This window comes from Dreissena polymorpha, chromosome 1, assembly GCF_020536995.1.
Source record: "Dreissena polymorpha isolate Duluth1 chromosome 1, UMN_Dpol_1.0, whole genome shotgun sequence".
NCBI lineage: Eukaryota > Metazoa > Mollusca > Bivalvia > Myida > Dreissenidae > Dreissena > Dreissena polymorpha.
The window spans coordinates 183,921,051-183,948,116 of record NC_068355.1 but is presented as its reverse complement, the minus strand read 5'-3'; the positions used below and the strand labels follow the sequence as shown (position 1 = coordinate 183,948,116).

The 27,066-nt window shown below is 34.8% G+C and overlaps 2 protein-coding genes and 1 long non-coding RNA gene across 13 annotated transcripts in view; 2 read left to right on the top strand and 1 right to left on the bottom strand.

Annotated features, from left to right (window-relative positions):
- Positions 1 to 27,066, top strand: part of LOC127864180 (uncharacterized) — a 327,718-nt gene that overhangs the window by 164,606 nt on the left and 136,046 nt on the right. For 7 of the 11 annotated variants that reach the window (XM_052403865.1, XM_052403867.1, XM_052403868.1 and 4 more), the window contains exon 4: positions 23,435 to 23,494. The exons of the other annotated variants lie outside the window; for them this stretch is intronic. The gene's annotated coding sequence lies outside the window, so the exon portion shown is untranslated. The remainder of the gene's footprint in view (positions 1 to 23,434; positions 23,495 to 27,066) is intronic. 11 annotated transcript variants of the gene reach the window in all.
- LOC127864935 (uncharacterized) overlaps positions 1 to 27,066 on the top strand; it is a 60,726-nt gene that overhangs the window by 7,794 nt on the left and 25,866 nt on the right. The window contains 2 exon segments of the mRNA XM_052404828.1: positions 19,537 to 20,519; positions 22,612 to 22,723. Coding sequence (XP_052260788.1) covers positions 19,537 to 20,519; positions 22,612 to 22,723 — 1,095 coding nt within the window.
- Positions 6,453 to 8,174, bottom strand: LOC127864221 (uncharacterized). Its single transcript, XR_008041588.1, has 3 exons — positions 8,038 to 8,174; positions 7,773 to 7,856; positions 6,453 to 6,631 (listed from the first exon to the last, which is right to left on the bottom strand). It is a non-coding gene; the product is annotated as an uncharacterized LOC127864221 (long non-coding RNA).

Genomic DNA, 27,066 nt, shown 5'->3' with positions numbered 1-27,066 from the left:
GTTTTATTTTGTTCATATTATACAGTTAATATCGCTACTAATTACCTGATAATCCCGTATATTCCAGTTTTAAAGCAAATGCTGGTAAATATTTACGATACACAAACATTCTCGATATTTCCTTAAGTATCAAATACATTTTGGCATTTGTTACTATTTATAGAGATGATGAAATAACGTCTAATCGGGGCGTTTTTTTTCTCCACTGAACACGCGATTTACGCCTGACGTGATGTTCATGTATTTATACAACACAAAATACACCCAAACTTTCCAAACGACGTTCTCGCGCGCTTTTTATGAAACAAAGGATATTTTAGCACTGTTTATTTGACGCTAGAATTTGCCAAAGGACGCGTTAGCATTAAAATTCGGAAGTGTGTTTCGGATTACAAATTTAATAATGATAATCGAACGAAACATAAACAGTTGCGCGTAATTAATTCTACGCTACACATACATGTATGTACATGTAGGTGGATATCTTTTCACTCGATCCGCCGCGTACGTATGCGGCGGATTTACTCCGCGAAAGTACGCGAGGTTAATACAGACTGGGCGTCGTTGCGCGGATCAATGCCGAGTGCCACGGCGATACGCCGCGTGAACACACGATACGGCCGCCGCGGACTAATAATCTGGCCGTGGCGTAGCCGCGGATTATGTTTGTGCCGCTTTGGCTGTACTGTACAAGTATTTTAGGTACTTTAAGATTATCTGTCAGGGCCCTCAATCTATCAAATCTGCCGCCGAATTTCGGTGGCAGTCCCCCACCTGAAAAGTATACTTTTTTCCCCTTTTGGGGGGAAAAATTCCCCCTAAAAAAAAAAAAAAAAAATATATATTTTTTTTTATTTTTTTTTTAATAGAAAGATGTGTCTCATGATTATTATATCTCAATTCTATTTCAATTTAATCTTTTCAAACATACTAAATTATGAAAAATGCAATGGATATAGTGCAAACATGTGCAAATGAAATAATGAGAGAGTAAGTAAAAAAATCCCCCAAAAAGGGAAACGCCGCGAAAATTCCCCCTCCCAAGGGCTGCGGACCCCTTCCCCCAAAGTAGTGTGAGGGCCCTGTCTGTGAATTTACAGTCACGGTAGTGGCTTATAAATATTTGCTACTAAAAACAGAGATTTGTTAAAGACAATTATTTTCAAGGGAAAGAATTTATATAATTATAAATCTCATATTATGTATTTCCTTACTAAGAATTTAAGTTCTCTTTACAGTTACTGTACATATTTTGTATTTTGTTTATTTATAACTTAAATGATTGATTTGTCAAAGTTTGTTTTAAATGATATATATAACTATCATTTCTTTCCTGTACTAATTTGTGAATGGTTGGTTTCATTACTTACCTGTGGAAGTTATACATAGATACATGATGAACTGTGGCTATGATCTCTTTGAAACACCACAGGCCTTGGTAGTCAGCGATGTCTTACTTGGTCATTTTTGACTGTCTACAGTGCCATCCCCCCCCCCATGCGGTAGGGTGACATATAGCAGTTTAACTGTCAGTCCGTCTGTCTGTCAGTTGTCGGTCCGAAAACTAACATTGGTCCTAACTTTTGCAATATTGAAGATAGCAACTTGATATTTGGCATGCATGTGTATATCATGAAGCTGTACATTTTGAGTGGTGAAAGGTCAAGGTCATCCTTCAATGTTAAAGGTCAAAAACCAAAATCCAAGGGAAGTAATAAGCTTTAAAGGGAGATGATTTCTATACCTGCCAAATGATAAATAGAAATTTTATTTCAAAGCGGCGCAGAAGGGAGCATTGTGTTTCTGACGGACACATCTCTTGTTGTTTTATTGTTTATATCAGATTTCAACAGTCTGGTAAATGCTTCAAAAATAAGACAATCAAATCTGAATACTGTTCATATACTGATGATAGGTGATTTACTTGTAGGATGTCCCATTACGTACAATTGTTCCAATGGATTTTATATTCAAAATGGTATGATGTTTTAATTGTAAAAATATCATTTTAATTTAAATTATAGCAATTACAAAAAGTTGTTTGTTGAAGCAAAATTAACTTAAATTTGTGATAAAAAGACAATTGGTGTCCTTCACTTACAACATGCTTTTAACATTGTACATACATTTCAGTCCATTAATAAATATGCATTCAAACTCACTGCATTTAGTCATGCTTACCAATCTGTTTAATTAACATGATCTAATTTTCAATTTTGGTATCTTCTTTGCCACTATTTGAAATATAATATGTTGAATACCCACGTGATCCAATAGTCCCATTACAGTTTACATTATTATAATTATGACCTCAATAGTGCCGTCACAGAGTGATGGTGCCTCACCTGAGCCCAATCAAGGCAAAAAACAAGCTCTAAAAGGAATTTTAATCTCAATATAATCAATGTAATTTATTGAAACATAAACTTACTTTATTTACTGTGCTTTTTAGCTCACCTGAGCGATAGCTCGGGGTGAGCTATTGTGATCACTCAGCGTCCGGCGTCCGTCTGTCCGTCCGTCCATCCGTCGGTCTGTCTGTAAACAATTTGTAAACATCTTCTTCTACTAAACCATTGAGCCAATTTCAACTAAATTTCATGTGGAGCATCCCTAAGTCATGGGACAAAAGAATTGTTAAAAAAAATTTGATCACATAACCAAGATGGCCGCCATGACCATATATGGTAAAAACCTTAAAAAATCTTCTTGTCAGAAACCGCTCATCAGATTTTCAAAAAAATTCACAGGGATGACCTTTGAAGGCTCCCCTGAAAAAGTTGTTCAAAGAAATTTGATTCGTCAAAAAACATGGCCGCAGGAGCTCGTTGAACTTTGCATGTTTATTCGTTTTTGCCTATTTTGTGAAAACTTTCATTTGAATGATAATTTAAGAATGCATACGCGGCCAACAGGGCACACTCTGAACAATATTACTGAAGCAACTGGTCTGTAATTCTAAATCTATAATTATCAGTCCAATGAAACATCATCCTTTTAGTAAAATACAGTGAATCAGTGAAAATATTATCAGAATATGAGATTTTTTGTATGTTAAATATTGTGTTAATGTTTAATTTTGTTAATTAATATAAATATAAGCAGGACAGGGGAGGTAATACACTACAGGGGAAACAAATGCAATAAGTTTAAATTTATTGTTACAGATTTGCCTCCCTTGTAATATATTTAAATATTACCAAATGTAAGGCTAACTGCATTTTTGTAATGCATACTACTACTACTACTACTACTACTACTACTACTACTACTACTACTACTGCTACTACTGCTGCTGCTGCAGCTGCTGCTGCTGCTGCTGCTTCTACTACTACTACTACTTCTACTACTACTTCTACTACTACTACTACTACTACTACTACTACTACTACTACTACTACTACTACTACTACTACTACTACTGCTACTACTGCTGCTGCTGCAGCTGCTGCTGCTGCTGCTGCTTCTACTACTACTACTACTTCTACTACTACTTCTACTACTACTACTACTACTACTACTACTACTACTACTACTACTACTACTTCTACTGCTAATACTACTACTACTACTACTACTTCTACTACTACTACTACTACTACTACTGCTCTACTACTACTACTACTACTACTACTACTACTACTACTACTACTACTACTACTACTACTACTACTACTACTACTGCTACTACTGCTGCTGCTGCAGCTGCTGCTGCTGCTGCTGCTTCTACTACTACTACTACTTCTACTACTACTTCTACTACTACTACTACTACTACTACTACTACTACTACTACTACTACTACTTCTACTGCTAATACTACTACTACTTCTACTACTACTACTACTACTACTACTACTACTACTACTGCTCTACTACTACTACTACTACTACTACTACTACTACTACTATTACTACTACTACTACTACTACTACTACTACTACTACTTCTACTACTGCTCTACTACTACTACTACTACTACTACTACTACTACTACTACTACTACTACTACTACTACTTCTACTACTACTACTACTACTACTACTACTACTACTACTACTACTACTACTACTACTACTACTACTTCTACTACTACTACTATTTCTTTTGCTACCACCACCACCACCTACTACTACTACTACTCTATTACTACTACTACTACTACTACTACTACTACTACTACTACTACTACTACTACTACTACTACTATTTCTTCTGCCACCACCACCACCACCAAAACCACTATCACCACCACTACCACCACCACCACCACCATTCACAGTGACAAAAAACATATTCACACAATGGCTGCTACTACAACTTATAGCCCATATAGGGGGGCATGCATGTTTTACAAACAGCCCTTGTTATTTTGAACTCCACCTTCCCAGAATAGTTTAGTTCCTTTGGGTCTCAGGTGAGCGCCTTAGGGCCCATGGCCCTCTTGTTATGTCATATAACAGTGATGCAACCAGGGCTTTTTTCCTTCTTTGAGACTGGCCGTGGAAGGACATTTTGACACAGACAATTCACAAATCTAACACGGCCGAGATTTTTTACAAAAATGGCCGTTTCAAACTCTACAAATGGACATTTTGAGCTCAAAATTGTCACAAACGGCCATTTCACAATCTATAAATACATTTGATTTCACTGTTTTTTATTCCGAATTCGCAAATTATGTTTACTTATTGTTAAACTGTCATTGCTTGTTTTAATCGATTACAAACGTGAATAGATTAAAATTTTGAATTTGGTGCAACCGATGTATTCGCGGCTGATCAACCTCACCATTAAACAAACAAAATGGCTTCGCGTAACTCGCATTTCTATGTTAAAAAGATTTAAAATACATCAAATAATCCCGATTTATTGCAATTCAGGATTACAATAAAGAAACAGACAATTTCTACAGAAGGGTTAGTGTTTTTACAATACACTATTAAAACAGACATGGTTTATATAATAGGAAAGTCATTTGAAATTTTGATAAAAGTACATGACATGCATGATTGATGTAGTATAACCGAGAGCGATCCCGACTTGTTATTCTCGATTTCTATACCTTATAAGTTAACAAGTGTAAATATTGGTTAATCCTTTCCCTGATAGATGCGTATAAGCCCGAGTCTATCGATTCCCCGATACATGCGTTTATTACCGTCTCTATCGATTACCGCATACATGCGAAATTTTCCGTGTCTATCCATTACCCGATAATCCCGTATATTCCCAATGTCCATTTTCAAATGCAAATTCTGATTAATATTGACGACAAAAGTGCTCAAGAAAACTCATTAACACCGACATCCAACATTTATCTAAAGTATCAATGAATTTTGGCATATGTTTCTATTTAAAGATTTGATGAAATAGGTGTCCAATCGGGACAAGGATAGTCCAACACGCGTAAATAACTTAATGTGGTGTGTGCGCATTGTGTGCATTTCATGTCCTTTTACAAATTGTAGCAGTAAATAAATACATGTATATGCCCATGATATTTTCGTGTCCAGTGTTGGTCTTGACAAAAAGCGCGCGAAAATTGGCGTGGGTGTATTTATTTATACACAAAAACTGCGTAGCGCCGACAACATTGTAAAAGCTTCGTAGTAAATTTCCATTTGAGTATCGGGGTATCTCGCAAATGATCTTGACATTTTCCTGAATAAAATAAAAGTAATAAACACTGTATCATTTTCATAATTTAGTTCCTTCAATATTGCAACAATTATTGTACTGTATCTGATTGCACACAAAGTGCCGTGTACAGTTCATATTCTTTTACAACGACCAATTAACAGCGTCATCTATATTTAGATTTTATGCAACATGTACAAGTCATTTTCTGGAAATTGGGAGAAAGTAAAAGTGATTTTTCGAAAATAAACCAACGTTTTTTTTCCATTTAATTTGTCATAATTATAAATATTTTGTGTTGTTTGTGTATGTTTGTTTGGTTCTCATTTGTTATTAGCAAATCTTATGAAAATTAATATCGTAATGGTTAATGTTTAAAGCAAGTCCCGTTTCTGAGATCATATACGAGAATTACTTCGACATGTTAACTGACGTATGCAATTATTGTTTTGACAGACGACACGTGTTCATCAAAAGTTTGCGTTTTTGTAATACACAGGATATTGGATTATCGCTGCTTGATTGAGCAATAAAACAAGAATTTGTTTGAGGCAGAAAAAAATCTGGCAGAATAAAATCTGGGGAGAACCAAAATGTGAGAATAGAATTCTGTGCAGAATAAAATCTGTTTAATATTAAATTCTGTACAGAAAATTTTCTGTACAAAAAATGTATGCAGGAAGAACAAGCAAAATAAACATAACATCAATAAATAACATTTTTTTTAATGAGATTATAAAATATAAACAATAAAATGTACACCATGAAATATACTGACAGTACCAATATTTTTGTTGTTGAATTGATCACATTATGACAGGGTAAAAATTAAAAAATCTAACACCCCCTATTTTTAGTCTCAATTTAAACAAGATGATTTCATTTATTTCCTGGAGAAGTCTATTAATTTTTGGAGTGTCATGGCCTTGTTGATGGAGGTGTCATCTGGAACTGTTTTGCTGTGGTCTTTGCACCGTATCCAGACATAACCTATTGAAAAAAAATAAATGTTTATACATTTACATATTTATATCATTCCTAAACAAGAGAACCGCATAACAGGTGCCAACGCTCGGCTGCGGGTGCAGTTTTGAATAAATAAAAGCTTGTCAGATTTTATTTTTTTTTAGAGGCCACAGTGACCTTGACCATTGACCTAGTGACCCAAAAATGGGTGTGCGTGTAGAACTCATCAAGGTGCATCTACATATGAAGTTTCAAAGTTGTAGGTGGAAGCACTTTGATTTTAGAGCAAAATGTCAAGGTTTAAGCATGTCGGACGGCTGACGCCGGACGACGAGCTAGCTATGACAATTCCTCGGGTTTTCTCCGAAAACAGCCAAGCTAAAAAACTGATACATTGTGAAACCAATTTATTCTAACTCAGTTTCAAAACTTTTGTGATTTACAACAGTAATGCCATACCTGTAATAAAGACATCAAACATCAAGTGCCAGCCCAACAAAATTCACTTATAGCACAAACATCCAATTGAATTTCAAACTATTGTTTGATTCTAGTATTAATTAGACCCAAAGTTAAAATGTGATTCCAATAGTTTTTCGGTATTTAGTAAATGTTACTTTGACCTTGATCCGACTTTAACTGAAAACAACTAAATTTTCTACGTTTGCATGATTGTTTGATTTTGTTGGATTATTGGCTGTTGTCAACAGCATATCAACAATATGCTGTCATATCATTGCGGTAAGTTAACCAACTCACAGTATCCTGGAATAGCTGGTTTACCAGGACCAAGTGCTTATACCAAATAGTGAAACTAATGTCAGTAAGTTGAGTAACAGACAACTCAGAGGAAGGGTGAGAATGGCTGTAAAAAGGATAAAGCAAACACACAATTTGTGTCCAATACCTCCATCCAAGCTCAAGTTAACCTTTTTTATTTTTAGTGACACATTTGGGCTCTGTATGCAATCCCTATCTTGGCCTCAATGCAAGGTCATCAATTGAGTTTAGGCAAACTTAAGTTATTGACAAGATACGCCCAACCCGCATTTAATAATCTCATTTTTACTTTTCTTTGAAAACCTGGTCATAAATTTAAATAAAATTCCTACCACTGTTTCATTATGTTAAATACCTAGCAAAAAAAAAACAAGACAAAATGTACCTTTGCAGGCAGTAATGATGACGGCATCAAGCACAGGCTTTATGTCATGCTTGTTCCCCGCCAGAACCTGACTCGGATTTATTGCTGTTTAAAAAAAATTGAAAGCACTTCATTCCACTTAACTAAAAAATATATTTTAAGACAGACGTTGATCTAAATCAAAATCTGTGAACATTGCTAATCAAAGGTTGAATTGAAGCATTTGTCAAAGTTATGTATGCTTTATGATGATACAATAAAACTTTTACTTTAATACCTTACATACCCGGAACTAGTTTCACCATCAAGTAAAAGGCAGCACTGCAAAACTTGCGCAATCCAAATCTTTTTATTGTGGTTGGATTATGTTCAATCAGTTGAACCATCTGGAAAATTATAATCATTAATCTTTATTAACTTGCCTGCTAATGCAAATAACATGAGGGTCAAAGGAAAATAGTGAGCTTACCAGTACCTAAGACCCAAAGTAACTCAACTGATTTGTGCAGTTTGTCACTTGTGTTCAGAAGATTTCATTATAGCAATACAAGATCGAAGAATTACCTTGGTGTCTATGTTTTGTATGTATAGGAACTATTTCCCTACTTGGCGTATTACCATTCAAACAAATGTTGTTTTTTTAAGATGAGCAAAAGTGCTATTATTTGAAAAATATGTTCAAAACAAGTTTCATAAAGATTTTACATTAAATATTTCCACAACAGTGTTTACATGGTAAATGTTTGAGGCACAATGGATAAAAGGCAATCACAAAAGTTTACAATAAGAACAACCTTGTGCTCAGGTGATCTAAAAGCCTCCTTAAAAGATCTTATATATACATACATAGACTGACATCATATAGCTCACCATGAGCATTTCGTGCTAAGGTGAACTAAAAAAAAGTTCTGCTTAATAACTTGAGTTTGAATGGCGATACTGCATATATCATTTGTATGTAGATTCATTGCTTACATACAGACCTAGCATAGGAATTCATTCGGGGACCAGTCGTTTCAAGGTCAAGGTCATTGTTACAAAACTAGGAAACTATGATTTATGCATTATAAGTTGAATATGCACAACCAAAGTTTCAATTTTAAACAAATTTACAAACAAAGCCAAATACTGTCAACAGATTAAATACATATTTTGATGAAAGAAAAAGCAAATTTTAACATACCTCTGGTAATGATAATTCTTTCCTCATAGTCTTCTGCGCCCCATTTCATGGAACATTTTGCTTTTCTCTTGAAAACTTCGAATGTCAAGTCTCTGAGATTTTGTCGCACACTTACAAGTGTTCTATCCTTTTCAAAGTAGACTAAACCACCTTTTCTAAGTAGACTAAACCAAACATCTTTAAACCATATATATTACAACACTTTAATAAGGTTATGTCTTAATTGTTCCTATTTATAATGGTATTTTTATTTTTTGTCACAAATTTTGTTATGTTAAAGCACTCGCATTCAAATGAATATTTTCATAAAACAAGAGCCAAGTAAAGTAAATGTGCTGAAATAGGAGTAAATTTATCACACCTGCCACTGGCGTTACAGTAAACTTGGGTAATTGGATCTCTCTCTATCTTGGATATCATTTAAAATGTCACTGCTGAGAAACAACAGACAATATGTTCTATCAATTTTCAGTATTTTGGGACAATTTATCCAGCAATAAGCAAAGAATAAAAATTTTGTACAAAAATTAAACCTTATTTCACTCCATTGTAGATTTTTCTTTAAGCCTGTTGGATTAAATTGTAACTTTCCATGTTCCTTATGGTATGAACAATACTGCTGTTGTTTTTTTTTGCTAATTAATAATATGCTGTATTTTGTGGTTATTTTAACTATCCTATGAATTGAACATTACTGTTAGTTTTCAGTGAATAGAGAAATGTTTCCTGCAATAAACAATAAGAAACTGAAATCAGAAGCCTGTTTCATAAATTATACAAGTCCCATTTTGAAATGTTGAATCTGAATTTTTTCTAAGTCCAACATTCTGCCTCATTTTTCTACCAAGTACAGAAATTCTGCCTTGCTAATATGCAAAGTACTAAAAATCTGTCTTGTAAAAATTATAAGTGTTAAAATTCTGTCAGGTGTAATAATCTTTACAGATAAAATTCTGCTTCATTGTAATTCTGCTTAGAAAATCTGTACAGATTTCAAGGTATATTCTTGGTCTGTGTCCTCTTTGTACAGAAAAAAGGAATTCTGTCTTGATTCTGGGCAGATTTTGTACAGACTCTATACAGAATTTGCATAGAAATTTCGTACAGGTTGTTGAAAAAAAGTGTCAATTAAAAGACAATGAAAATATTATTTTAATGCATTATTTCAAGACATTTCAATATGATGAAAGTATTAAACATGCTTATACTATTTCTTTACCAACTAATTTTCACAATTTGTACAAGTTTGCAACTCGTTTTTCACCATTTTCAAAAGTTTGCGACTCATTTTTCACCAGGGAGGGAATCTGGAAAAAAGCCCTGGTGCGATAATGTGTGTTGTATATAGGGATTTATTTCTTAACAGGATGTTGAAGAATTAATTATTTTATTTTACATAACTTTCAGTCCCCTTATGATAGTGAATAAGTGTTGCAAGTATGAAAGCAATAGCTTTTATACTTTAGGAATAAAATGGACCAAAACACAAAACTTAACAAAATTTGCAATATTCTAAGAATAAAAAGGGCACATTATTCTGTCAAAATGCCAGCAAATGTTATGTAACTTTGCCTGCACAGTCCCCTCAGGATTGTAAGTGTGCCATGTTTGAATGCAAAAGCTTTGATACTTTATGAGAAAAGTGGACCTAAACACAAAACGTAACAACATTTGCAATATTCTAAGAATAAAAAGGGCACATAATTCTGTCAAAATGCCAGCCAGACAGGGCTCGAAATTAACACTCGCACACTCGCAAAATGCGAGTGCAAAATACAGATTGTGAGTTAAGTTTTAAGCCACTAGTATTTTTTGGTAAGTAAAGAAATAGTGGAAAAAATATAAGTAATATTGCTAAATGCGCTCGACGTCGTGAACCCTAAACCGTGGGTCAATTTATAGAATGTCCCAATACCCGTATGCAGAAGCGCGCACCTTGTATGTAGACTTGTATACTTATAGTACAGATACGCGGATGGTATTGGTACAAAGAACGTGAAACAGTCTACTAATTTACACGTGTTCATTGAACTTGAACAGGCATGGCGATGAAGTGAAAAATAACTAGTTTCTTTTTGCCCACATACTGTAACCGTTTTCTCCCCACGGTCAGTTTTATCGCATGGCCCAAAACAACATGGATTAGTTTGGGCAAACAGCGGTAAATTTAATTGCTGCCACCAGTCCACGTTGAATTTGTGAACAATTATTAAATCCAAACTCAAATGTCTTCTACTAATTTTATTTCACAATCACACATTATTCAAGAAAGCACACTAGAAATACACTTTTATGATTAGTAACAAAAAGTATATTTAAAACATTTAAGTATTAATTTCAAGACACAAGTTTTCAACAATATATATTTAAAGCATCCACCCGTTTCCCTCCTGAACTCCTTTTTAATCTCCAAAACACTCTTTATATACTATTCAAATAAGGCTGTATGCAAATTTTCGCTAATATGCAAATTTTTGCCAATATGCAAATTTTCACCAATATGCAAATTTTCGCAAATATGCAAATTTTTGGAAATTGCAGAAATTGAGAGATTTATGGCAATTAGCAGAAATGCAGAGGTACTCATGGGAGAGATGGCCTGCACCTAGTATTAAACAGAGGTCACTGTTTGACCAGCAATAACATTATAGAAGTATCCATTACTCCCAACTTGAACATAATTAAATGGACAAAATGAGCTTATTGAAAAAATGCAACAATACTGAAATAACAACACAAAAGATAAAGCAAAGTTAACTATGGAGTTAGAAAAAAAACAACGGAAATAAAAAAAATTCCAGCAAAATTTGCGAGAATGTTTTTGATTTTGCGAGTTAGTATTAAAGCTGCTCGCAATGTTTTGCAAGTAGAAGAAAAAGTTAAATTCGAGCCCTGCCAGAGTTATCTAACTTTGCCTGCCCAGTCCCCTCATGATAGTAAGTTAGTGTGCCATGTTTGAATGCAATAGCTTTGATACTTTATGAGAAAAGTGGATGCAGACGTCGAGGCTCAGGTGATGACAATAGCTCATATTTAAAAAAATAGATCAGCTAAAAATGTTTATATTTACAGTCTATATATTTTATTTTACATTTCGCTACTTTTTCTGAACAGAAGTTTTGTACAGATTTTACTCGGCACAGAATTCCATTCTCCCATTTTAGTTCAAGACTCCCCAGATTTAATTCTACCCAGATTTTGTTTGCCCAGAAGAAAATTGCTTAAATAATTCGTAAAATCTGTAAAGAATTAGTTCTTCGTCTGTATTGAAACAATAATACATAGAAATCTGGTACAACTAATTTTTAATGGACGCACAGTGATTTTTTGCTTTTTTTTTGTTATAGCTTGAGCTATTTGGATTGGGAAAATTAGCGCGATAAACCATGAAATAGTGCATGTTTGACAGCATTTTTATATTATTAAGTGTTGCTTTAATGTCTTCTTACAATGAAGACAGCATATAGTTAATATCCTTCCACATGCATATTAAACTTGCAATAATCTATAGATTCTTATATACACCATTTAATCATAACCTCTTCAAGAGTATTAATTTAATTCAGAATTTTTTTAATTAAATGTCATATGGTGAAAACATTAACAAATAATTTTTTAAATTAAATATCATATGGTGAAAACATTAAAAAATATTAACAAACACACTTTAGTGTTTTTGCTGTGTTAATGATGTATTAAATGGAGTTAAAATAATATATTTAATGTGTTTACCTTTCAATATCTTGCACATTACATCCTCATTTCAATGCTATTACAGTAAACTGAACAGCGTGACAAACATAATAAAGCAGAATATGCATATGAATCTGAGTATACACAGATCCACTAACATATAAATCAAATCATGTTTGTCTCTTTCCATTTTCGAACGATACTCATCTTAAATGCTTTAACTTTGTGAACTTTCCAACACTGGTTTCCGTGACGCACAATCACTGTGCAAATTTCTAATAAATGTTTGTTGTTTTTTATTTGAAACGTAGTATTTTGTGTTAATTCACACACATTAAATTATTCCATAAAAAACATATGATATCCGTTGTTAATTTGAATCTTATTTATCATTTTCACCGCTACGTCCAACTTGTTGACGCTCTCAAATATTAAGCTACTTTTTATGCCCCCCTTCGAAGAAGAGGGGGTATATTGCTTTGCACATGTCGGTCAGTCGGTCGGTCTGTCGGTCGGTCCGTCGGTCCGTCCACCAGTTGGTTTCCGGATGATTACTCAAGAACACTTAGGCCTAGGATCATGAAACTTCATAGGTACATTGATCATGACTCGCAGATGACCCCTATTGATTTTGAGGTCACTAGGTCAAAGGTCAAGATCACTGTGACCCGAAATAGTAAAATGGTTTCCGGATGATAATTCAAGAACGCTTATGCCTAGGATCATGAAACTTGATAGGTAGATTGATCATGACTCGCAGATGACCCCTATTGATTTTCAGGTCACTAGGTCAAAGGTCAAGGTCACGGTGACCCAAAATAGTAAAATGGTTTCCGGATGATAACTCAAGAACGCTTAGGCCTAGGATCATGAAACTTTATAGGTACATTGATCATGACTCGCAGATGACCCCTATAGATTTTCAGGTCACTAGGTCAAAGGTCATGGTCACGGTGACCCGAAATAGTAAAATCGTTTCCGGATGATAACTCAAGAACGCTTATGCCTAGGATCATGAAACTTGATAGGTAGATTGACCATGACTCGCAGATGACCCCTATTGATTTTCAGGTCACTAGGTCAAAGGTCAAGGTCATGGTGACCCGAAATAGTAAAATGGTTTCCGGATGATAACTCAAGAACGTTTATGCCTAGGATCATGAAACTTGATAGGTAGTTTGATCATGACTGGCAGATGACCCCTATTGATTTTCAGGTCACAAGGTCAAAGGTCACGGTGACCCAAAATAGTAAAATGGTTTCCGGATGATAACTCAAGAACGCTAATGCCTAGGATCATGAAACTTCATATGTACATTGATCATGACTGGCAGATGACCCCTATTGATTTTCAGGTCAAAGGTCAAGGTCACGGTGACCCGAAATAGTAAAATGGTTTCTGGATGATAACTCAAGAATGCTTATGCCTAGGATCATGAAACTTGATAGGTAGATTGATCAAGACTTGCAGATGACCCCTATTGATTTCGAGCTCACTCGTTCAAAGGTCAAGGTCACGGTGACCCAAAATAGTAAAATGGTTTCCGGATGATAACTCAAGAACGCTTATTGCTAGTATCATGAAACTTCATAGGTACATTGATCATGACTCGCAGATGACCCCTATTGATTTTCAGGTCACTAGGTCAAAGGTCAAGGTTACAGTGACAAAAAACATATTTAACAAAAATGGCTGTCACTACAACTGAGAACCCATATGGGGGGCATGCATGTTTTACAAACAGCCCTTGTTATATTGGTAATATTTGGAGTGTCCAACGGCTGAACCATTCGATAAATGGTGGGAATTTTTCCTTCTTTGTCTATATTGTTGCGCAAGGATTGTGTGCGCAACATTCAAGCCCTGATATAAGACACTTAATACCAACAGATTGCAATAATATTTACATACCTGTGTAGATGATTCATTTCTCAATAATGTTCTGTAAAAATTATGTAATGACATTTTGAATTTTGCATGCCTGATTAATTTAAATCCAACCACTATTCAATTTTTCAATATCTCTCGATTTACTTGCTGTGTAGATATAAATTGATAACACTACCTCATGTAAAGCATCTGGTTTAAATGCGGAAGAATAAACAGCGTAAAATACAGTTTGCGTTTGTCAGTTGTGCTGCAGAGTGTTACATAGTAAACCAATGTTATCATACTTTTCTGGATTAATTTAGAATTGTTTTTTTTCTAAGGTGACAATCAAAAAGTTCTGAAATAAATAACATCTTTTATTTTCATACTGTACATAAATAATATTGATACAGATCGTACAGTATACCGTCCTATGTAACGTAGAATGTAAGTACATCAAACATTATTAACACAGACAGAGGTGCGAAAAAGACATGCATTAAAACTGCACGATATCTGTTTTGAACATATGCTTATTAAATAGACAAAGATTAGCATACTAGATCTAGTTAGGTAAAAGTCGGTGTTAAAAGCTCATGTTAAATAAAATTACGCGTACACGTTACACCTTAATGCCTTCTTCTGATTGGTTCATATTTAAATCAGTTTCATGACATGGCTACAGGTCAGTGATTGTTTTGCGATTTAAGTAGAAGTTAAACTGAAGAATTTATGCCTTTCTAACTTCGAATCGACGATATTTGATGTAAAAATGGACTTCTGAATTAAAACTGAATGAGTTAGTAATGTCATTTTGCAATTTTACGCTAATTGTGGTTTCCACCACTAAAAAGGTCCTTCAACGATGAGACGTTCCAAAGAATTTAGCCCATAGAAAAGTATCCCTAAATTCTTTGCGCGTCTTATAAATGAGACTAACTTGTAACATAAACATGCCTGGAAGGGTTTTAATTTAACTTCGGAATATCTTCCTTGTCCATACCATGTGTCACTCATTAATTAGGTGATCCTTGGTGAAAACTTGCAGCTCAAGGTCAAAGGGCATGAGTATACTGTTCTGCTTTAAATTAATTGTTTAAAGATTTACTTTTAACTCTTTCTTGTACTTTTATTAATTACAAATTCTTATCTTATGCTGCCCTCCCCGCCCCCACCCTCACACACTACCTGGCAATATATAACATTTATTATGTTGTCGTGCTACATCATAAGTCACGCAAACAAAACATGAAACGCGTAAAAGAAAAACAGCATATGTGTCAACTGCAAATGAAATCAGCAGAATTAATTGTAAATTTAGAATTAAATTAAATATTAATTGCATGAAAAATTGTATCCTCTGAAACTGGAATGGTCAAGGTTTAATATTTGTGGTGTAACATCATATATAGGTCCTCTGCTTGGTTGGTTCAAATTATGACCATCAGGGGTCAAAACTAGTCACGCCGTGACATAATTTATATTGACTCTAAATTCTATACTGTATAGATATTTCCAAAACCACAAGGTCAGGCATTTGATATGTTTTGTTTATCATCATGATGCAGCCATCTTTTACCAAGCTTAATCAGATCACGCCCATTCTGTCAAACCGGGCCCAAGGGGTCAATGAAAACTGATGAAATACATAACTAACACAATCTTCTATACTGAAACAACAAGTGACAGTGCTTTGATAGTTATCATCTAGTTGTCCTCTACAAGTTTTGTTCTAATCATGCCCCTCATGTCAAAACTGGCCACGCCCCAGTGGTCTGATGATTTAATAAAGACTTATGACTTAAAAAATATGATTCATAAGTCTCAGACCAAATATTTGGTATGTCACAGCTGGTAGAGGCCTGTACCAAAATGTTTAAATGCATCCCTTGGGAAAAAATATGGCCATATAGATTTATTAACCATAATAACTTCTTCTTTTAAAGCGGGTATATACGATTTTTAATATGTGTTTAATTGTAATAATATTGATAAAATATGTTACAAAAACACAAAATAGGCAAGAAAAATTATACATTAAAGCCGAATTTCATAAAATGCAGCAAAGACAAATTAGCGCCCCGAGCTGATAATGACGTACATATTTTCCTACGATAACCGAAGCATTCGTCTTTGTATTAGGATCGGAGATAGTGTTCATGTGTAGTATCGTGTGTCGTATGAATAGATATCGTTGCAGGAATTTAATTAAACTGTTAAACTAAGTTTAGATGCACATCATACATGTATGGTATATATGCTGGCAAATTCGGGTGTACAGCCGTTTTCAATTTCAGAATTAAATATCTGGCTTATTTCGCATTTTTCGACACTTAACTTTTATTTTAATTTATATTGAAATATATATATAATAAGTTTTTTACACAGTTTATATAAATTCATAAATATTTGACAAAATCGTATATACCCGCTTTAAACCACAATACCTACAGCTTTGATATGTCGTATGTGAAATCCAAATGTGTTCCACTAAAAATACTGTTCTAGTTATTTTCCTGAGTTCCTAAAGTGGAAATGCTCCACTGTCACATAATTGATATAGACCTACATAGTTGAATTATTTTTTAAATCTTCTCTACAGGCCAAGTCAAAGGTGTAATATATGTCATCATGACCCCTATCGAAATTAGGGTCACTAGGTCAAAGGTAAAGGTCACCGTCACAATAAGTGGGCATATGTCTCCGACTGCAGAACACTTTTTTTTAATGTGTGTAGTATAAAGTTAATTGCAAAATATTATTCATACATGTGTATTTCCCAACTTTAAAAAAATCATTGACTTTAGACTTGCTACTGTAAGAAATGTCAATATCACAAATAAATATACAATAGGCCAATCTCTTGCATCCTTTAACATATTTTACAATGGCGTCTTTTCTTGTCCACGAATAGATCAAGTGACAACAACAAAATGAAAAAATCACAATTGGTTAAATTACAAATAAACTTATTAGGAAATAGTAGACCAGGTTGCATGTCATAAGCTGCTCAACGCAGACTTGATTGTTAATACTGACCCTTTATTTAGAAATAGAGGACCTCCTCTAAGATTTGGGGTTATTTTAATTTGCATGTTTTCTTTGGTTTGTTTGTTGATTGGTTTGTAGACCAATCATTTCCAAATAATACTTAGAGCATGCTTGGACCTACAGCCATGCACATTTTTATCCCCCCCCCCTCGCTTCGAAGAAGAAGGGGTATATTGTTTTGCACATGTTGGTAGGTCGGTCCGTCCGTCCATCCACTAGATGGTTTCCGAATGATAACTCAAGAACGCTTAGGCCTAGGATCATTTAACTTCATAGGTACATTGATCATGACTGGCAGATGACCCCTATTGATTTTCAGGTCACAAGGTCAAAGGTTAAGGTCACAGTGACTTGATATTGTAAAATGGTTTCCGGATGATTATCAAGAACACTTATGCCTAGGATCATGAAACTTCATAGGTACATTGATCATGACTCGCAGATGACCCCTATTGATTTTCAGGTCACTAGGTCAAAGGTCAAGGTCACGGTGACTCAACTTAGAAAAATGGTTTTCTTATGATAACTCAAGAAAGCTAATACGCTTAAGATCATAAAACTTCATAGGTTTATCGATCATGACTGGCAGATGACCCCTATTGATTTTCAGGTCACTAGGTCATAGGTCAAGGTCACAGTGACTCGAAATAGTAAAATGGTTTCTGGATGATAATTCAAGAATAATAAGGAACATTTTGAACAAACATATGGAGTTGCACATGCTAACCTGACCATTCAAACATTTAACAATGGCGTCTTTACTTTTCCACAAATAGATCACATGACAACAACAAAAGCAAAATAATCACAAGAGGTTAAATAACAACAAATATTGGGAGATAGTAGACCAGGTTGCATGTCATATGTCGCTCATCACAGGCTAGACTGTACATACTGAGTTTGGGAATAGACATTTAATATACGTCATGCTTGTTTTTTGTGGGATGGAAGAGCATTAATGATCTTTTCTTGCATGTGTTATTATGGATAGTGTGGTCAAGGTGTACAATGATACTAAAACTGAAAACAATATTAACTACTAGAAATGTATTCTTAGTACATGGATACCTCTACAATCCAATTCGTCCCACAACTGCACAAATGTCTTTAAATTATGAACAAACATATGGAGTTGCACACGTTGACCTGACAATTACTATGTTACTGTAGAAGTATCCCTCTATTTGAGTAACGCTTCTCACAATTGAAAAAATAATATCGTTTGGTTAAAGGGATTGTCACATAACTCTTCTTATGTAAAATAAAAAATAAAAAAAAATATCAAGGTGCATAATTTCACATGGTGGGTAATGCTTTAAGATTAGTTCATCCCTCTATCAGCTGTACAGATATATCAAACTATGCATGTGGGTAAAATTACACAATGATAAATATTTATGTAAAGTGTTAGTCCTCTTGTAGCAAGCAATACTGATTATTTTACACTCTACACATATTTTAAAATGTCATTTATGTATAAATATGAGACATTACTACAATTATGATGAAAACAACAGAAACAACATATAGAGGTGTGCATTAGCTCACATGCCTGGTTACTGTACTTTAAAGTTGCAGGAATACATGTTGAGTTATATAAGCCAGAAAAGTCACGCAGATGGATGGAAAAGTGCAAATCTATATACCTCCATATTAACCCTTTGAATGCTGGGAAATTTGTCGTCTGCTAAAATGTCGTCTGCTGAATTTGTAAAATAAGCATTTTCTTCATTTTTTTCAAAGAATACTATCAGAATAGCAAACAGTTTGGATCCTGATGAGACGCCACGTTCTGTGGCGTCTCATCTGGATCCAAACTGTTTGCAAAGGCCTTTAAAATTCAGCTCCAGCGCTTTAAGGGTTAAGCCCAAGAAGCGTTAATTTATTGTCCATGTATGTTTTTATTTGACACTTTATACTTGTTTGAAGCATTACATAATATCACTTACTATTCCTTAGTATGTACATGTATTAATTGTTTATTTCAGCCAGTGCAGTAAAGTGACCCAGATTTCGGAGCTGACCAACTCGCAGCCCACAGGCCTAGAGGGGCTGTCAGTGGAGCTGGAAACTGTCCTGGGGGAAATTAAAACCCTGCAAATCAGTCAGAAGGCCAGCATTCAGTCATTGCAGAGAACATACAAGGAACATAGTGCAGTTATGATAGAGCAAATGCTTGGCAATTTAAATACTTATATAGATGAATGTGATAATAATTCTGTGGGTACATCAGGCGGAAATGAGCAATATTTAAAAGAAGAGATGTGTAGGAGTGTTCTCTCTATCGTGAATGAATTTGATAATATTACTACGAAGGAACTTAACGAGATGAAAGATGAAGTTTTAAGTATTAAAGAGTCAGTTACAAGTTCTATTCATAAATGCACCACTCTTCACAATGACTTGTCACAATTCCATGAACTTGTTCAGAAAATTGGAGATCATAAGGAGCTCTGTCTTATAGCCAGCATAAAATGTAAGCATATAATACAGCAGGCATTAACTCTGCTAGGAAAGTCAAGCAAGGTGTTTAATGTCCAGAGTATTACTAAGCACAATGTGAGAATACCAAGTGATAAAGGTATATGTTATATCGAAGGCATATGTGTTCTTCCCGATGGGCATGTACTGGTTGTAGACTATACAAATCAGAATGTCAAGATGCTGAACCAGCAGTACCAGGTGGTGAGTCACTGGGATGTGAATGCTCGGCCAGTTGACATTTGTTTGATCACACCCAGTGAGGTTGCAGTAGCTGTGAATGACCATGATAGCAAGATACATGAGGTCCAGTTTATCACTGTCAACCAGGGAAAGCTCGTTCCTGGCAGGAAGTTTCAGTTACAACATGAATGTAGAGGTATTGACCATCACCAAGGAGTCCTTTTTGTCATCTCTAGTGAAGAAGTGTACAAATACACACTGAATGGCAAACAGGTCTGCAGTCTCTATAGGTCATTTGAATATGAAGGTAAGAATCATGGTGAATCCATCCTGATAACATTTGTAATATGTACAGGGATTTTTCTAGCCATTATGGGAAAAGGAGTCTAGTCGAATTTTGTTATTAGCTCGGCTGTTTTCAGAGAATACCCAAGGTATTGTCATAGCCAGCTCGTCGTCTGTTGTAGGCGTTGGCTAAAACCTTAACATTGGCTCTAAAATCAAAGTGCTTCCACCTACAACTTTGAAACTTCATATGTAGATGCACCTTGATGAGTTCTACACGCCACACCCATTTTGGGGTCACTAGGTCAAAGGTCAAGGTCACTATGACCTCTTATATAAAACTTTAACATAGGCTCTAAAATCAAAGTGCTTCCACCTACAACTTTGAAACTTCATATGTAGATGCACCTTGATGAGTTCTACACGCCACTCCCATTTTTGGGTCACTAGGTCAAAGGTCAAGGTCACTGTGACCTATAATATAAAACTTTAACATAAACCTTAACATTCTTTGTAGGCGTCGTGCTTAAACCTTAACATTGGCTCTAAAATTAAAGTGCTTCCACCTACAACTTTGACACTTCAAATGTACATGCACCTTGATGAATTCTACGCGCCACACCCATTTTTGGGTCACTAAGTCAAAGCTCACTGTGACCTTTAATATAAACTTTAATATAGGCTCTTAAATCAAAGTGCTGTTACCTACAACTTTGAAACTTCATATGTAGATGAACCTTGATGAGTTCTACACGCCACACCAAATGTTGGGTCACTAGGTCAAAGGTCAAGGTCACTGTGACCTCTAAAAAAAATCTGACAAGCTTTCGCAGCCGAGCGTTGGCACCTGTTATGTTGTGCTCTTGTTTTAAATCCATACAATGACAAATTTGGAAAGTTTTATCGAGTTAATGAACCGAATTGGGATTTATTTTTTTAATCAACAAATATTGACCCATAAGGTTTGATCTTGTTTTTTTTTTTTAAATCATATAAATTATAGTTATATACTTTGTGAGATGAAAATAAAATAAAATTCAGATGTCATAGCAGAAAACCCGCTGATGTATTATAAAATATTTGTTCTATAATTCATATGTGCCCTTTGAATGCTACAGTACATTGTAGCCAAAACAAGATTCAGAAATATTGATTTATAAACATGAGTAATGAAGTATTTTGACTGTCACTACATGGCATGTCTATAAATAGAAACTGAGTTCCTGGGAAAGAGACACTTTCTGACCCTGTCTTAATTTTGTGGTTTTTAAATGATTGTACATGTACAATATGTTTGATAAATTGAATAATTTCATAACACCATAACATAGGTACTCTTGTGGTTTTATTCTTTTATGAAGTGTTCAAATGTATGTATTAATTTCATTGTAATTATAGTAGTATGTTCATTTAAACATTTTGCTGTTGAAATTGGTTTTGTATCTAACTAGCTAGAAAAGTGTCAATAACTGTTGTTTTGAATATTATTTTTCCTGTTATAAACACTTGAAAAACACAAATAACGTTGTAACACAGCACATGAATTATGTCTGCTTTGGTCAATTTCACTAATTTCAGTACATAGTTATCACATGTATACATGTGTGGAAAATCTATTCATGCTGCACATAGTAACATGGTATAAACATGTTGATTGAACTGTGCAATTGTTTCTGTATGTGTAATTTTTTCAATCGAATAGACTGTGTAATTTTGCTTCAATTCATATCTTACTCACCAGTCGCATTTCAACATGTCAAACGTTTACACAATAGCTCTGCTACTGAAGTTTATTGTCACGCTTAACTATTGAATCATTGAAATGTATGCATATATTTTAGATGTGTAAAGGCCTCTTTATAGCAACATATGCGTAATACAATATCACTGCAGTATGTTTAATAAGATTATTTAACATTGACAGTAATTCAATATCTTGATGTTACTCTGTTTTGCAGCATCCAAGTGTGCTGTGAGTCCCACAGGAGACAGGCTGTACATCATCAGCTATGGGCAGGACAAGCTTCTCACCCTGGCCAGGGATGGCACACTCCTGGCTATATACACAGACCCAGCACTACGTGGCCCATACGGTCTACATGTGACCCCTGCAGGCCAGGTGCTGGTCTGTGGATACTGGTCCGGCACTGTACTACAGGTGGGCTGGGAGGGAGAGAGTAAGCTGGCTAATCTTGCTACTGAGGAGGATGGACTGAGGTGGCCAGAGTCAGTCTGCTACAGCAGCACCACATCATCAATCATTGTGGGACAGTGGAGGGACAACATCCTGGTGTTCAGAGTGGAATAGTGTGTACATGTATGTATTAGTTGTTGTTATTAGTGATTAGTATTTCAATGACAATGTGTTAATTGTTTAGCATACGAACATAGAAGTGTGTGATGTTACAATACAACATTAAGTGTGTAGTTAAAGATACAAATAATTTATGTACACATATTGTTATCTGATTATACAATGTGAGGGTTTTTGTTTTGAACATAAGATCTAATGCATATTATGTTATGTTGTCATAGGGTTTGTGTCATTATGGTCCTAAAATTTAGTTCTTGTAAACTTTGCATTAAAAAACAAAGCATTTCAACAGAAAAATTAATATTTCTACATATATGCACATGTACATAGCAACTGAGGCTATTTTTAGACTTTCATTTCTATAAACACCATGCCATGTAAGAAATGTATATGGATGAATACTTTTTTAATAAAATATGACATTGTTTAAGTAATCTTTGGAGGAGTATGTATTGATATTTTATGCAATGTTTACAGAAAGGTAACACTAAATGTGAGATTTATTAATTTGCCATATTTTATGATGTTGAACATGTCTTATTGATTTTTATTACATTTATATCAATGTGTGTAAGTCCTAAATATACATACAAGAAATACATCGAGCTATTCTACTGCTCCAGTTGCTGCTGACAGTCGGGACAACGATGCTGAGGATGTGGGAGACAAGCATGACGCAGAAGGTAAAAGAGACGCTTTGTCATGCCTTTTCTTGGCCACTTTGGGAAAAATGCAATTTTGGGATTTTGAATTTGTTTCGTGCTAAAAGTCCATTGATTTGGGAAAACACATTTAATAAGTTTTAATTATACTTCAAATTATAGGAATAAAATCCTATTATAATAGTTATAAACTTTGTTAGATCTAATTGAAACATAATTGAGATATAATTTTCATAAGGAACAGCATATAACACACTTTGGGTATGGGTCCGTTAAACAGACCCATGAATACTCAAGGAAAAGCCCTGCTTGTGTATTTCCTGTTTATTAAGATGAGGTGGAAAAGAATGGTATGAATTTACATAAGGTAAAATATCCTTTTAAATTGTTTGTTTATTGTAAAATCATATATATTCGTCCGCATGTTATTTTGTGGTTAAAAAAAGACTTTCATGGACGTGGAAATTAATGCGCGACTTTCTCAGTTTGGAAACAATAAATATTCAGGGCCCTCAATCTATCAAATCTGCCGCCGAATTTCGGCAGCAGTCCCCCCCCTGAAAAGTATACTTTTTTCCCCTTTTGGGTGGAAAAATTCCCCCTAAAAAAAGATTTTTTTTTTTTTTTAATAGGAAGATGTGTCTCATAATCATTATATCTCAATTCTATTTCAATTTAATCTTTTCAAACATACTACATTATGAAAAATGCAATGAATATAGTGCAAACATGTACAAATGAAATAATGAGAGAGTAAGTAACAAAATCCCCCAAAAAGGGAAACGCCGCGAAAATTCCCCCTCCTAAGGGCTGCGGACCCCTTCCCCCAAAGTAGTGTGAGGGCCCTAAATATGGAATTTGTGTCAGTGTGTTTGTATTCAATTTGTAGATCGTTCAACCCTTGAAATCAATAAAAAAATAATGTCCCGCGAATAATAATGTTTTTGCAGTGTATAAATAAGTGAAGTGGACGAGAATGATATGATATGATTTAACAGAAGGTAAAAGGGCGTCTATTCTTGTGTATATAGTGTTTTCAGTACAACTTATTTTACTTGATGATCAATTACTCAAACCCTTCTCCAGCTCGATGCTTTCCAGCTTACCGATACAGACACCTCAGAAACACAACACCGCAATAATTTCTGTCATCCCCATGCAGGCCTTGAGTTTTTATAAAGCTGTGAGATATTTAATTAAGCCTATTTGATTGGAATCTATTCCATCTAATGCCGTATAGAGTCTGTTTGCGAGGAGGTAGTAAGTTTTCATTGTGTATACAGTGTTGTTTTTTTTTTGGTCAAAACAGGCCCCGTTACAAAGGAGCATGATTTACATAAAACCACCATTTTTTCACAGGATATTATGCGTTCTTGTTAGTTTCATGGAATAAATGCGTTTTGTTTCATGGAGTTAATGAGTATTGGAAAGCATAAAGAAAAATAATTAAATGGGAAAATTTGTATGGGAAAATAATTAAAACAAGCAAATTCGTTGAATTGATAGCCCACGCCAATATGCTTCTGGACACAAAATTATTATATTTGACACTCAAAACAACATTGTTACAAGATACAAAGGGCCACAACTCCGTTATTAACAGATGGTGTACAATGCCATTTGGCGTGCATCATCCTCTTATCCATATATATACGCATTACAGGTTTCAATAATATCCGCCAAAGCACTTCAAAAATATGGCTCCGGACACACAAAAAGCATTTTTCAAGATACAAAGGGCCATAACTCTGTTATTAACTGATGGTGTACAATGCCATTTGGCGTGCATCATCCTCTTATCCATATGCATACTCATACCAAGTTTCAATGAAATCCACCAAAGCACTTACAAGATATGGCTCCGGACAGACGGGAGGAAAGACGGACGGACGGAAGGACCGACAGACAACGCCAAAACAATATCCCTCCGCCTATGGCGGGGGATGATAAAAAGTAGAGAAACTTGTATTGAGCACCTCTCAACTCACAAATTCGCACTGAAAGAAGCCCAAACACGTTTTAATAATATTATATTTCTTCTTCGATATAGCATATAAGAAGTTTACAGTATATTTACTGTATAATGTTATATAAGTTAATGTTATTTGCTCTTGAAAGCCCTTTATAAATCTAAGCATCGACAATGGAAGCCATATGTCTTATCAGGCATTATTATAATAATTTTCATTGTTCAAACATTTCTATGTGAAGGATCGATCTAAAATTTGGCATGCACATTGAGGATAGATGAAAAATGATAAGGAAGTGCATATTTTTTGCGTTTTAAACAGTTCAGGTTTTCTTATAGGTAACATTATACTAAATAATCGTTTTATGTTGGGCTGTTCTCAATAAAAAAAATCATATTTTACTCGAGGCCATGTTTTACACTTTAGACTGGTGTTCTGCCTTTATCTCTTGGATATATTGAAAGAGAAAGAAAAGGTGCTCACTACTTAATCCCTGACATATGATAAAAATATAGAGACTTAAGTACAAATTTGACCTGAAAACAGTTACATTGCACTAGAAAATGGCCGGAAAATTTAAGGTGCAAAAGAAGTAGAGTTTGATTTGAGTAAAGTTAATGTTTGGTTTTAACATGACATATCTTTTTTATTGCTTAAATTGATTCAGCTTAGAATGAACTTTCAGTAAAAGTATGGTTATGGTGGTCTCTATGTTCAAAATGTTGCATTTATTTTCTCTTTAATTTGTCGCTTTTATATGAATTATATAGGGAAATCATTTAGTATATTGTGGCCTTTAATAAATTTAGCTTACACTAACAAGGGAGAGAACTGTCAATATGTACCAGCAGTGAGTTGTTGCCATTAAATTGTTTCATATTTATTAATTTGTAATATGTCTTACAACTTTTATGACATGATGGTTTACTTTGGAATTGTTGTCTAGTGTGAATTTAAATTTCGAAGAAGAGGGGGTATATTGCTTTGCTCATGTCGGTCTGTCGGTCGGTCTGTCGGTCGGTCCGTCCATCAGGTGGTTGTCAGACGATAACTCAAGAACGCTTGGGCCTAGGATCATGAAACTTCATAGGTACATTGATCATGACTCGCAGATGACCCCTATTGATTTTGAGGTGACTAGGTCAAAGGTCAAGGTCACGTTGACCAGAAATAGTAAAATGGTTTTTGAATGATAACTCAAGAACGCATACGCCTAGGATCATGAAACTTCATGGGTAGATTGATCATGACTGGCAGATGACCCCTATTGATTTTCAGGTCACTAGGTCAAAGGTCAAGGTTACGGTGACCCGAAATAGTAAAATGGTTTTTGGATGATAACTCAAGAACGCATACGCCTAGGATCATGAAACTTCATAGGTAGATTGATCATGACTCTCAGATTACCCCTATCGATTTTGAGGTCACAAGGTCAAAGGTCAAGGTCACAGTGACCCCAAATAGTAAAATGATTTTAGGATGATAACTCAAGAACGCTTTTGCCTAGGATCATGACACTTCAATTAGGTAGATTGATCGTGACCCGCAGATGACCCCTATTGATTTTGAGGTCACTAAGTCAAAGGTCAAGGTCACAGTGACAAAAATCGTATTCACACAATG